This window comes from Rhea americana, unplaced genomic scaffold (assembly GCF_003343005.1).
Source record: "Rhea americana isolate MKP2758 unplaced genomic scaffold, rheAme1 scaffold_15, whole genome shotgun sequence".
Lineage (NCBI taxonomy): Eukaryota > Metazoa > Chordata > Aves > Rheiformes > Rheidae > Rhea > Rhea americana.
The window spans coordinates 8,764,446-8,777,950 of NW_028185594.1; the positions used below are offsets into that span (position 1 = coordinate 8,764,446).

A 13,505-nucleotide genomic window follows, 5' to 3' on the forward strand; every position below is an offset into this window, starting at 1 on the left:
GTTKTACTGGACAAGTCTGCTCAATCTGAGTTGTGGATATAGGATGAAAATACAGGGTATGTGGTGGCAGGGGGCTGATTCACCAGTCTCTGACTGTGCAAGACAGTAGCTGGAGTGCTAGCCCAAGGCTGCTGTATTCCAGGAGCTGCTCTGTGAGTGATGTGTCCTCAGCCTGAACACTGCCTTCCTGCCCACTGTTCCTGGCCTCCTGCCACCATCTCTTGAGTTGACATGTCTCTGAGTTCTGTGACTTGCCTGACTTTGGTTTCTCTTTCCACCCCAGGGCTGGGYAGCATGTGAGTGCTTCTTCTGCCAAGAGGTCAACTTGCTGTTTGGAGAGCTTTCCAGGGACACAGGCTTCATTTGTATCTGTTATGGCTGTTCAGCGTGAGTGGATGCCAGGGGCCTCTGGAATTAACCTTGTACAGGCGTCATGAGAGGATCTGCGCCAGTGCCTGTGTCCTCGTGGAAAAAACAATAATAGCTCCACGTACGGTAGGCTCCTGGAAGTGCCAACTCCCTAGATCTCCTCCAATGCAGGCTCAGGGATGGACTCCTCCTTGTCCCCGTGAAGAGACTCTGCATGCTTTCAGCAGCCAAAAGGGAATTCTCCTTCCAGCTTCTTCACAAGCTGCGCCACAGCAGGACTTGCTCAGGAGACTACCCATTCACACAGTCGTTTTGCTACAGTGCCCGCTGCAAACCCACAGAGAAACCTACATTTATTTTCCATCTTCCTTGAGCTCTTCAGCTCAAGCTCTCTAAACTCACCTGGGCTCCCAACAGTCTGTTTGCTTGTTTTCCCAGCTACTTTCCCTAATTCTGTTGCATTCCTTCCCTTGCTGAGCCCMAAAAGGATGTGAACTTTGGAATGGGGTCTGTGAGCAGCTGCAGACTCGGTGCATGTTTGAGACYATTGCTGAGTAACAGGAGGACTGGTTAATCACTGCAGGCAGCCTTCCCCTCTGGCTGCAAGGTTGCAGGGCACCAGCCTTGCCTGGGCCCTTCACCATGTTCCTTCTGCTCCCTTTTGACAGCCTGGTTGTTAACCTATTGGGGATTTCTTTAACTGTCCTCTTCACTCTGCTTCTGGTTTTCATCATTGTGCCAGCAATTTTTGGAGTTTCCTTTGGCATCCGCAAGCTTTATATGAAAACACTATTAAAGATTTTTCAGGTAAGTCATGTTTGTAAGTCATTTGCTGTGTTGGAGGCCTGTTTATGGGGGTCTTGTGAGGCATAGTCAAGCTAGCAAGAAAGGCTTTTGCCTCTCAGCCAAGCATTCTAGATGCTAGGATGGGAGGTTGGTTTGTTGGTGGCATATGGTGGTGCTCGTGACTGCTGGATGATCTTTTGCAGTCATCTCAAATGCAGCTTACTAGTCCTCCTCTCATGGGCTGCTTTTTCCCTGTAATTAGGTAGTAAGTCTGCAAGTAGTGTAGTAGTATGGTGTAGCTCTGTTGCAAGAAGGCAGGTTCTTGGGTGGGTTAATGTCCCAAGCAAGGCAGAGTGCTGTTACAGCTTGATATGGAAAGAAGCCAAGAGGGGTGTGKGGGGGGCATGGATGGGGAGGGACAAGGCTGCAGTCAGTGGGTTGCTTATCTTTAATGCATGTTTGGATGAAGCAAAAGCAGTAAGCAAGTCAGGATTTTCTGTGCTTTGAGTTGCAAGCCCTGAACAACAAACATTCTGTGGCCAGAACCCAGACCTCTCAGTACCTACTGCAGAGTGTTGTCTGCTGATCTGCTGAGTCCAGCAGCCGTTTCTGGACTTGCCCCCTGAGGACAACCAGCAGCCCTCACTACCCCTCTTGGCACAGAGAAGGCAAGTGGAATTTTCCAAGTTGGGGTCATGCTGTTCCCTTGCCTGCCTTTGGCAGACTCACTTTCTGGGCTGTCTCACAACCAACACCTTTACTTGAGTCAAGTCCCTGGTGAGACCAGAACTTTTGCCAAACTCCCAATAGGTGATACCTGTACCACTCCACCCTGACAGCCTAAGGAAAAGGAAAAGAGATATCCTGTGCCTGATAGGGAAGTTTCACATTCCTAGATGTAGAATTCAGATTGTTAAAGGATTTGTAGAAGAGGTTACTGTTGTTTGAACAGGACTGGTCTTCCCTGGGAGTATCTCTGTGCTGGCTGGCTTGGAAAGGCAGCTGTGGAGCTCACAATGTTCAGTTCTTTAAACTCTGATTGCTCCCAAAAGCATGAAGGCTTAGTGAGTGCTTCATTGACATAGATGTCTGAAGACCTGACTTCAAATTTGGTGGCTGGAAAAAAGAAGTTTGGTTTATCTGATTTTTTTTTCCTTTACTTCAGTTCAGGAACATTTAATCTCAGCACATATGTTGATGCTTAATTTTGAAACTTTCTTCAATTGCTTTGAAATCTTCTTCAGCTTTTATCAAATAATCTTTGTGGTGGGAGAGAAGGGCACTCTGGCAGCAACACTCAAAGATTTGGTGCAAAATTTGGTCACTAGGTCTAATTACACAAAATTGCATTTTATGGGAAGAATTACTCACGCAAAAGATTTTCCCAGCTCTAGAGACCTAGAGACCAATGTTGCAAGTCTGGCCTAGAGGAGCAGCACTTTGAGTCTGGCAACTTGTAAGACACAGGCCAAAACTGCTGGGTCTGGAGTTGCATCCGTGCATTTGTTGGTGGTGAGGGAGTCTTACCTGGTGCTTCCCAGGCAGGCATCTAGGCCTTCTGCTATCACAAACATGATAGAGACTTGCTAGAAATTATGTATAACACCTCTATAAGCTGCTCAGCTTCTGCTAGGTCAGAGCACCTCTTCTGACTTCTCCTGCTGGGATGGCAGTATCTGGACAATCTTTTGCAATTCTGCAGTGCCTTCTGCTGGCAGAGGAGGCTGCTAGATGAGCAGGTAGGTGGACACTCCATCCACAGCTGGCATTCCCACAACACTGCCTACCTCCTCGTCTAATGCTGGAATGGGTTTAACTGGGGATRCCAGGAGTCCCCAGAAGTCAATAGCCCTATTCCTGATCGAGGAGCTAGCCTGGAGCAAAAAGCATGTTGTGCAAAAGTCATCCTTTGGAAACTTGTTTTTCCAGATCTGTATAAATGCAGAAGAGTGTGACATTGAGATGGTTACTTGGAAGGCAGGCAGGATGACTGGCAAGAAATCCAGACTGCATTTTTTGCTGCTGCCCTTGAGAAGCAGCTGAGAGGGGAGAGATTTCTGTGGATAGTAGGTAATCTGGGCATAGAGTTTGRCAGTCCAGAACAGACGTCTCAGGGTGCTCTTTGCTCCTGTTTTGGACATGCTGCTGTGCTGAGGAGCAGCAGCAGCTGTTAACCTGAATCAAGGAAAGGAAGGATCCCAGCTCCTCACAAGATCGGTCTGATGTTTTTAGCAGCATCCTGAAAACACAGTCTCTGATTTGAGCTTGGAAGAAATGAGAGTTGGAAAATAGTGACAGTCCCATGATCTTCTTCCTGAGCTGTGATGCAGACAATYCCAGCAGGAGCATATGCAGGTTACAAGGTCCATCTGGATGTTGTCCAGTGGCATTCACATTCCAGGTGCAATAGAGCCTAGAGGACAGAGACTACAGAAAATGCTGCTATGCCATCATTATTGTGCACTCTCCCACTCTCCAGCTCTGATTTCTTCTCTTTGGGGCTCTGCTATGCAGAACAGCATACAAATGTGTGCAAACTGTGGCTTTTCTAGGCCTGTGCTGGCCATCTGCCCATCAGTCATCTCGTCCAACTGTAAACAGGACTCTGTGGTAAAAGTATTTCTCAGCCCAGTTTCTGCTTCCCTATCACTCAGTTTTCTGTTCATCACTGGCTTTTTYAGTTCTGTATGTAAGCCTCCTGTTTAGTCCCATCTCCCCTTAACTGTGGTCATCCTTAGAAGCTAACTGTGAAGCAGAGGTTATATGCAGTGGAACTGCAGGCCTTGAGAGTTCTGCTTACTATGTGTGTCTTTTGCAGTGGGCAACGCTGAGAATAGAGCGTGGTGCCAAGGAGAAGAACCATCCATTATACAAGCCCTATGTCAATGGTAAGATCCTGCCAAAAGGAGTGCTAGCTGTCCTCATGCTTGGGTGCATGTGAAGTTCAAGATTCTTTATGGGAGGTGAGATAAATGGAATATCTCTGAGCAGTTGATATATTCTGAGAAGCCCCTTTCATGTAGATAGATTGGAGGAAACTATGGAAAGGTCTGTTTCATGAGGAAGGTGAAGAAAGCACCCACGGAGTGCCTTATCTCTGRATTGGTGGGAGGACTGGTTTATGCCTGCCTAGACTAGAGAAAGGTTGGGGGCCCTCTGGGAGGGCAAGGGGCTAAGAATCCTGGCTCATAGCTCTGTCTGGATGGGCAAGTCAYATTTTGCTCAGGACTGCCTGTGGCATGTTGCAGGTATCATTGCAAAGGAGCCTACATCACTGGAAGAGGAGATCAAGGAGATCCGCCGAAGTGGCAGTGGCAAAGCCCTGGACACGCCTGAGTTTGAGCTCTCAGATATCTTCTACTTCTGTCGCAAAGGCATTGAGACCATCATGGATGATGAAGTGACCAAGAGGTTTTCAGCTGAAGAGCTGGAGTCCTGGAACCTCCTCAGCAGGACCAACTACAACTTCCAGTATATCAGCCTGCGCCTCACTGTACTCTGGGGACTAGGCATGCTCATCCGCTACTGCTTCCTTCTGCCCCTCAGGTGAGTGTTGCTGCAGGAAACTGCGTGCTGAGACTGTGTTGTCAGCCTGTTCCCATGGCAGCAAGGGAACAGCTAGTCTCCAAGCACAACTGACCCTGTTGAGCATGATCAGCCAAAGCAGGCTGCTTGATAAGTAGGGCCTGTGGCCTGGATTTGCTAGCATGTAACTTCACTCTTTCTGCAGGATAGCCCTAGCCTTTACTGGCATCAGCTTGTTGGTGACTGGGACTACAGTGTTGGGATATTTGCCAAATGGGAGGTGAGTTGGTCTTTGAGGGAAAAGGGGGCAGGACAGCCACCCTGTTGGACAGAGCAGTTTAAAAGCTGATAATCCTGCAGTTTTTCTGCAAAGGCCTGCAGATGCCCTATAATTTTGTACAAATAATTTTATACAAAGGGCCTAAATGTGAGCATTATACCCCTGGGAGAGCTCTCATCCCTGAGCTCTAAAAGGAAGAAAAGTCCGGAGTTTGGTTCTTATGAATTAAGAATCAGTGGTCACAAGCTGACAGCAAAACCCAGCGCAGGAAATATTTGTATGGGACTGATGTGAAGTTAGGGCTGGATCTTGTTGCCTGGGGCAGCTGGTCTTAGTGGAACAGTACAGGGGGCTTGTGAAACTGTGGCATGATGGTCTCTGTCCTGGGCTGTAGGTGTAAGGAGTTCCTAAGCAAGCATGTCCACTTGATGTGTTACCGGATCTGTGTGCGTGCCCTCACAGCCATCATCACCTACCATGACCGGTAAGGAGGCACTTTCTACTGCACAATATCCCTCGCCACTAGCTGCTCTTGTGCTGTGCCTGTCACAGGCCTCACATTTCATTTGTCTGTCCTTATCTGTACCTTTCTATTTTCTTTACATTTAGAGAAAACAGACCCCGAAATGGAGGTATCTGCGTGGCTAATCACACATCCCCCATTGATGTGATCATCCTGGCCAGTGATGGCTATTATGCGATGGTAAGGTCTGCGCCTCAGCCACAGCTTTGTCTGACAGGGCCTTGCCCTAGGTATAGTTGGAGGAGAAATTGTATTGCGTGGCATGACGAGTGGGCAGCAAGAGGCTTTTGAGCTGCAGAACTGCCTTGCCTTGTATGACATTGCAGGGCTCCCTCAGACCCTGTGCACACATACTGTGCTGTGTGCAGCTCTCCAGCAAGTTTGGCCTGGGACACAGAGCAGCAAGGGTCTCTGGACGCTGCTTTGCAAGTACAGCTCTGGGCTTTGCTGTCCATGGAAGGGCAGAGGACTTCCTTAGCTTGGTAACCTTTAATGTAAAAAGCACTTGACACTTGCTACATCTGTCTTTCTAGTCAGAGACTGGGACTTTTCTTCTCAGCCTTACCAGGCCAGGGATAGAAAGAAGAAYTCAACTCAGTTATGAAGCTAGGAGCTACCTTGGCCTTCATGTGTCCTAAAGTCTTGTAACCTCTCTCTTCTTGCCCTATTCAGGTGGGCCAGATTCACGGAGGGCTTATGGGTGTGATACAGAGAGCTATGGTGAAAGCTTGCCCCCACGTCTGGTTTGAACGCTCTGAGGTCAGAGATCGTCACCTCGTCGCCAAAAGGTGTGATAGCTGCTGGCTGCAAGGGGAGGGCTGAAGGTTGGGGAGGAAGTAGGACTGCCCAATTCCTTGGGTGAGGAAGTTGCCTCTCCCTGTGGCTGTTGGGAGGTTTTGGCAGTGTTACCGGCACCCAGATAGTCCCCACTGGCTGCAGGGTAAGGGACTGCATGCTGCATTGACCTGAGGACTGTGCTAATCAGTGACTCTCTCCTGTTCAGGCTGACAGAGCACGTCCAAGACAAGAGCAAACTGCCTATTCTTATCTTCCCTGAAGGTGAGCTGTGAAGCAAAGCTAAAAAAACACCTGGTAGAAAGGGCATGTTGAGGAAGCTCCTAGTCTGCATTACTTCTTTTCTTACGCAGCCAAGGGCCTTCGCTGAAGTAAAGGGGGTGTAGCATCTTTAGGGCTGACTGAACCCAGAATGTGGAAYTCAGATATCTGTCTTAGTGATGCTGCATAGCCTGTGCAAACCACAGAGGACAGGGTTTGGAGTGAATGGGRGAATTGCTGGGTGCCTGGGCCTAGCCTTTAAGCATATAGTTTAGACTCACAGACCAACTTGGAAAGGGAAGTTGAGGAGATTGTGCTCACCTCTTACAGGGACCTGCATCAACAACACATCTGTGATGATGTTCAAGAAAGGAAGCTTTGAAATCGGAGCCACAGTTTATCCTGTAGCCATTAAGGTATAAGAAGGCAAATATTCTTAGAGCACAAATAGTTCTCTGCATGAGAGCTGAATGTTGGCTCCCCAGTCTTGGCATGGTTGGGTTAATGGCCTGGGCTGAGGGCATGGGGGAACTGAGATCACTCTGTGTAATGCTCTGGGGAGRGCTAGCCCATATCTGGGCTTGGTGGTAGAACTTGGACCTTCAGGGAGGGCGTACACGTTGCCCAAGTTTCATGAGCTCTCCTATCTCTGTAGTATGATCCGCAGTTTGGAGATGCCTTTTGGAACAGCAGTAAATATGGCATGGTGACCTACCTTCTTAGGATGATGACCAGCTGGGCCATTGTTTGCAGTGTCTGGTACTTGCCTCCAATGACCAGACAGGTAAGTAAGCTGGACTTGGCTGGTCTGAGCTGCTGCCTGTTTCTCCCTTTGCTCCTGCTGAAGAGTGTAATTTTCCTACAGCCTGAAGAGGACGCTGTACAGTTTGCCAATCGAGTGAAGTCAGCCATTGCCAGGCAGGGAGGCCTTGTGGATCTGCTCTGGTGAGTCCTAGCAGACTTCCTGGTCACAGGCYTCTTTATTCCTGGGTCGCAGCACGTGCTTGTGTGCTGCACCGCTAAGTTCGTGTTTTGCACTGGGCAGAGTAGGCTTATGGGGAAATGGAGATAGATCTTGCCTGTGACCTCCAAAACTGCCGTTCTATAAAGTTGGGACCAAAGTTTTTGCTTCTGCTCTGTGTTTGACATCAAGGCCTCATTCTGTGATCCCAGCTTGCACTGGGGTGCCCTGATTCTGACTGAGAGCTGCTCAGCAAAGCAGGTTGAGCTTGAAATATCCCTTTACAAACACTGAGATCTTCAGAGCCTGGGACGTGGGAGGAACTCTGCAAGTGATATAAGGTAATGGTATTGGAGCTCATACCTCTTGAGAGGAGAGCCATGTTGAGCAAAATGTGGGGCCACAGGTGCAGCTTCTGGCAGAGCAAGGTGTGAAAGGTATTACTCTCAAGTATGATCAGTCTGCAGTGAGCCCTGGCAGTCTGAGGTACAAACACAGCTGTTCAGGTGCTGTGGGAGCTCCAGCCTGCTCTGAGCAGCCCCAGTAGAAGTTTCACACAGTGCATGCCCATAGCTCTTTCGATGATACGATTCTTTTCCCAGGGATGGAGGTCTGAAGAGGGAGAAGGTGAAAGACACGTTCAAGGAGGAACAACAGAAACTCTACAGCAAAATGATTGTAGGCAACCATGAAGACCGGAGCCGCTCCTGAGCCCTCTGCCTCCAGCACTGTTACTGGACCTGGCCAGAGTTCTTAAACCCTGGAGCAGCTCTGTATCTTTGGACTGTGGCTACTTCAGAACTGCTCAGACTTGCTTCTTCATCCTCTGGCTCTTTTTTTCTTGGAGGCACTGTTGCTGCCTGGAGCCTTTAGGCCCTGGGCAGCTTTTGGCAAATATGCCTTCTTGTTACTGTTACAGTGAAGCCTCTTGCAGAGGCAATATTAAATGAAACACTTATGGTGTCGTATGTTTCCATATGGTGTTTACAGGCCCAGTGGGAGGGCTGGTGTGTTGATTAGTGTGTGTGAGTCACAAGTCTCTCAGGGCACAGAAAGTGGTGAGCTGCCTTGACAAGCAAGGGAGTCTTCATAAGCCTGTGCCTCTCGTATCTGCCGCATAAAACTCTTGGGAGCAGTATGTGGTCCATCAGACCATATCTAGCTTTATTCTGACAAGGAAAAATCTTTCCTCTTCTTTCTGACATCTTCCCGTCATGTCCTGACCTAGCCCATTGCTTCTCCTGCATCTCGGTAACAGCCTCTTTGCTGGAAATCCTCAAGCAGTGAGGATGAATCTCCTTAAAAGCCTTCCTTTGTCCTCTGGCATTGCAGGTTGCTAGGCTGTTTTCACTGGTGTGTAAGAGTTCTGACAAATTCATAAGCCCTGTGGTAGGAGCCCAGGATAGGTAAGAGAGACAGACTCCATGGCAGAGGTGGGAGATCCCCTTTGAAATGTCTCCTGAGGAAGATGGTGGGATCTAGTCTTGTTATACACCAACATGCACATGTGTAATCTCAGCTTGTTTTAAGGAAGCTGAAACCTTGTGCTGGAGGTGGTACTCCCTTCCCTTTGAGCTCTGCATGTATATTATTCGGTAAAACACGTTGGCATTTGTGCATTCACCCTGTATACTTTCAAATTATCCTTAAGTTTTTACCAACTTCTATACCTTCATTAGGTCCTCTGCTTTTACGAGCAAATGCTGTTTATCTGCTTCCTGCAGAAGCTCAAAAGCACTGTTCACCTACTTGCCTTTACTAGAACCATGGAGGACGCAATATTTATTAAATGTCTCCTGTGTACTCCAACTATAGTTTGTTGAGGGAAGGCATCTGCTACTGCCCAGGTTAGGACCACTCTCCTGTGCAAGTGTCCTTAAATCTGAATCTTTCTGTACAAGCTCCCAACATGGATTCAAGGTAGTCTTCCTGTTTGTTTTTAATTCTGACAGASAAAAGAAAGCAAGAGAGAGACCAAAAACTTGCCCTAACCTTTCCCAAAAGACATAACCATGCACACCCAGTTACATTATTCAGTTCTGTGCRACTGCCCCTCTTCACACTGTCAGTGGCTTCAAAACCCTTCCTTTGAGTCAGTTAGGGTATCTTTAGTAGTGTACAGACAATCTGTGAGCAGGTTACACACAATTCTCAAATCAATCCTGCTTTCAAGGCTTTTGGATTTCAGTTCAAATGACATCCTGCATTCTGTACCATTATTCTTATCCAAAGTACTAGAAAACCAAACAATTTATATTCAATATGTTTTTTTGAGAGGTATGATTCCAAAAATATTCACCAAAAAAGATAGTATGTGATAATACTGTAATCTATTACTAATAACACAGTAATTGCACAAAGTATTAGGTAACATACTAAATGCTGGAGGACTACAAAAGCCTTGATTCCACCAAAAATTACTAAAATAGGATTTTTGTTTTGCTTAGTTCTGCACTCCCAAGGAGGGGGATACTGGTGCATAACACAAAATTCCTACTTGTAAAGTGTGGTCTTAGTTTTTAAAATGTGTTCTCGCTTGCCGTTGTACCATTGTATGATATACAAAATATTTTTTTTTAAAAACAAAAAAAAAAAAAAAAAAGGACATCTTTACAGTGATGGATATCAGCTGCAATTTTTTTTGAACACAACACATTAGTCAAACTTTTTTTCAAACCAACCTGGTCAGCTCCTTGATAATAAAAAGAATCTTTCCCAGCAGATTAATATATAATTGCATATTATTTCTCTCCATAACCAAGGACCCCCAGTTTTCACTATGTGCAATTTTCTACCTATCCCAAGACCATCAGTTTAAGCACAGATGTCCTACAATATTCCCAATAAAATACTCTCAGAAGGGACAGTCTTTCTAGTCATATTGATGTAAAGCTACACAATCTGTTAAAGTACAATTAGGGGAAATATTTCTATACTTAATTGATTCACCTTTGCTTCTTGTGTGCTCAAAATGAGATCCGTTATAAATATACACACACATAGACACATTAGCTACACAAACACTGCATGCAGTTATCAGTGATCTGTTACACATGATCACCATTAACATCCAGCCTCACCAAGAGAAATGAGGTTGATTTTGCTTGGCAGCAGAAACACCTTTAAATTGGTTTCGTTCTTATACCAGTTTCATATTACTCTGGCAGGTCTAACTTCAGCCATGGTAACTGATCCAGGGGAAAAGAAAGTCTGCTATCTTTCCCCTTCCCTGTAAGATTATAAAACAAAAACAGCTGAAGCCAAGCAGCAGATACTTAACACTATCTACAAGATTGCAATGGATTACTTGTGCTTGTATGCTACCCATGGAAGACAAAATAACGGAGTATGTTATTAATAGATATCCTGGCTACCCAGGCTAGAAGTTCTCCCTCTGCAGGAGTTTATAGTGGTATCAAGGGTGTGCTCACTAGCATTTTTGTCTCTTTTCTTATCCAGTGTATTAGGTACTGTTCTTAACACCCGTTCACCTGCCACCTGTCTGTACTTGATAACTAACTGTTGGGGCTCTCTGTTGCTTAAAAAAAGAAAAAGAAGAAGAAGCAAACTTTATGTCTTCGGCAGTTGTTACCTTTATGTATAGATTCTCATCATCATATTTCAGTCTTATAAGAAATGCTGGGTGTAACGTATGCATTATGGCAGGTGACCTATAGCACGGTTGAGCTTCAGCTTCCTGGCAGGCGTGCCTTGCCTTTCATTCTTGCCTATACCAGTCCATGCTTTTGCTGTCTCCGCTCCTTCTACRGTCCTATCCCGGCCCCAAGTGCCACTGCTGACTTCCAGGGCAGCTCTGGTGGACCCAGCCCAGCTTCGTCCGGACCCCACTTGGCCTTTCCCTGTCTTGCTCTGCGGCAGACGGGAGCGTGCCGGACAGGTTGAGAGGCACACATCCATCTCACCTCGGCTCCCCCTCCCCATGCCCCCAGTCAATATGTCTCTCTCCGATGGGAAAGTTAATAAATTTAGCTCTAGATTAAAAGTATCGATCATTTCATTTGTAAGCGATAAATAACTGGGGGGGACGGTGGGCGGCCCACGGGGTAGTGGCTGTGGGCTCCAACTGCAGCAGCCGTGCAGCCCGCTGGGGCCGGGGCCCCTCATATGCATTCTGCCCGGATGCCGGCATTGATTTGCTATTAGTCTCCCTGCACCACCCAGTAGCACATCATTCCCGGAGCTGCTATTAATGGCCTTTTGATAAATAATCACTTGTAAGTCAATAAATTTTTATTAAACAGTGTGGCGCTTTGATTTATGAAAATCCGACGGGGTTTGTCTGGGAGAAAAGCGATGCGGAATTGAAGCGGAGCCACTATCCATCTGCCTGCCAGGCTGCCCTGCCTGCGATCACCACCCTCAAACAGGCGCAGCAGCCACGAGGAGGCAGCTGGAGAGCTGGGACCAGGAAGYGCTGGCTGCATGGAGCATGCAAGGCTGGCACTTTGTGCTCTGCCCTCTCCAGCTCTGCCCCACACGCTGCTGGTGCTCTGCCCCACATAGTGTTGGTGCTCTGTCCTGCATGCTGCTGGTGCTCTGCCTTGCACACTGCTGGTGCTCTGCCCTGCACACTGCAGGTGCTCTGCCCCACACGCTGCTGGTGCTCTGTCCCACATGCTGCTGGTGCTCTGTCCTGCATGCTGCTGGCACTCTGCCTTGCACACTGCTGGTGCTCTGCCCCACACACAGTTGGTGCTCTGCCCCACACACAGCTGGTGCTTTGCCCTCCCCTGCGTGCTGCTGATGCTCTGCCCTGTGTGCTCCACAATCTCCTGGCCCCAGGGCCACCCACCCTGTCGCACATACTGCCAGTCTTGTGCCCCACACACTCACTGAGTTTTGCTCCACGTGATCCACAAGCTCCTTCCCCACATACTGCAGGCAGTCTGCTCTGCATGCTCCCTGAGTTCCCGAGCCCGGATCTGCCTGCCTGCCCCACAGCAGCGCAGCTGCTCCCAGCTGCAACACAGACAGGATTGGGGCAGAGCTGGACACTGGCCACCAGCAACCGCATGCAGCCAGCCCAGGCCCCGGCACTGCACGGAGAGATGCTCTGTGGCAACAGCCAGCCCTTGCCAGTGCAASGACACAGCGCCGAGGGAGTGGAGCTGGGCCAGAGCACCAGGAGAGGAGGGGGACACTGGGCGCCCGTGGGCTGAGCAGCACCACTCCACGGGCCTGGCCGGAAGCGATGGCTGCAAGGGGCAGCCGGGCTGCAGCTGCGATTTGTCACTCTCCCGGCTGCAGCAGGCCCTTTGCCACCTGCTTTATTTGTCTCCTGGCCCTGACGTGGCATCAGACAGGTGTTAAACTACTTAATCACTTTAAAATTGTTTTAATTTTCTGTTTTGTATTGATCTCCACAGCACCAATTAATCAGCTCACTGGACCAGGCAGTTAGTACATTAAAAATTGTCAGCCACGCTGGGCAGCTTAGAAAATGTCAAAAAAATATCCCGACAGCAGCTCGGCACTTCTCTCCTGGTGCTGAGCTGGCTCCCGCCGGGGGCCAGCCCTGCCCATGGACAAGCGCCACGGCCTCTCCAGCCCCTGCCGAGGTGCACGGCCTCGCAGGAGCCCCCTTGGCCTCGCAGGAGCCCCCGCTGCGCACAACGCGCCCGGCCTGGCACGCCGCCTTACCTGGCCCCACAGCCTTCAGCAGCTGGTGTTGTGGGGCCCCTGGAGCCACCCTTGCAGAGGGTCTTTGGCACTGCCACCCTGTGGGCTTTGCCCCACTGTGGGGAGGGGGACTGAACGGGGTGGGGGGAGGAGGGGACAAGCCCCAGCCATGCCGGGGGCAGGACAGGGACCCCTCGGGGGCACTAGCTCTCCCCACACCCGGGGACGGACTGCAGCACGGCCGGGGCCCCTCACACGGGAGCAGCGGGACACGGTGCCAGCAGGGGGCTGCGCTCAGCAGCGCCCGGGCCCGGCGGACGGGGCGGACGGGGCCGGGGCCGGGGCCGGGGCCGGGGCAGCGCCGC

General features: G+C 49.2%; 1 protein-coding gene across 2 annotated transcripts; it reads left to right on the forward strand.

Annotated features, from left to right (window-relative positions):
* The first annotated feature begins 286 nt into the window (after window positions 1-286).
* On the forward strand, window positions 287-8,465 carry GPAT4 (glycerol-3-phosphate acyltransferase 4). 2 transcript variants are annotated; one of them, XM_085299512.1, is made up of 12 exons: window positions 287-1,176; window positions 3,974-4,043; window positions 4,404-4,701; window positions 4,886-4,960; window positions 5,355-5,444; window positions 5,570-5,663; window positions 6,156-6,271; window positions 6,487-6,542; window positions 6,870-6,955; window positions 7,195-7,323; window positions 7,405-7,484; window positions 8,103-8,465. In XM_085299512.1, exons 1-12 carry the CDS (start codon window positions 1,012-1,014, stop codon window positions 8,209-8,211), a joined length of 1,368 nt encoding a protein of 455 aa, XP_085155638.1. In that variant the 5' UTR covers window positions 287-1,011; the 3' UTR covers window positions 8,212-8,465. The 2 variants fall into 2 exon arrangements, with proteins under 2 accessions (XP_085155638.1, XP_085155639.1); XM_085299513.1 differs by lacking the exon at window positions 287-1,176 and having other exon boundaries at window positions 4,041-4,118.
* The last annotated feature ends 5,040 nt before the right edge of the window (window positions 8,466-13,505 follow it).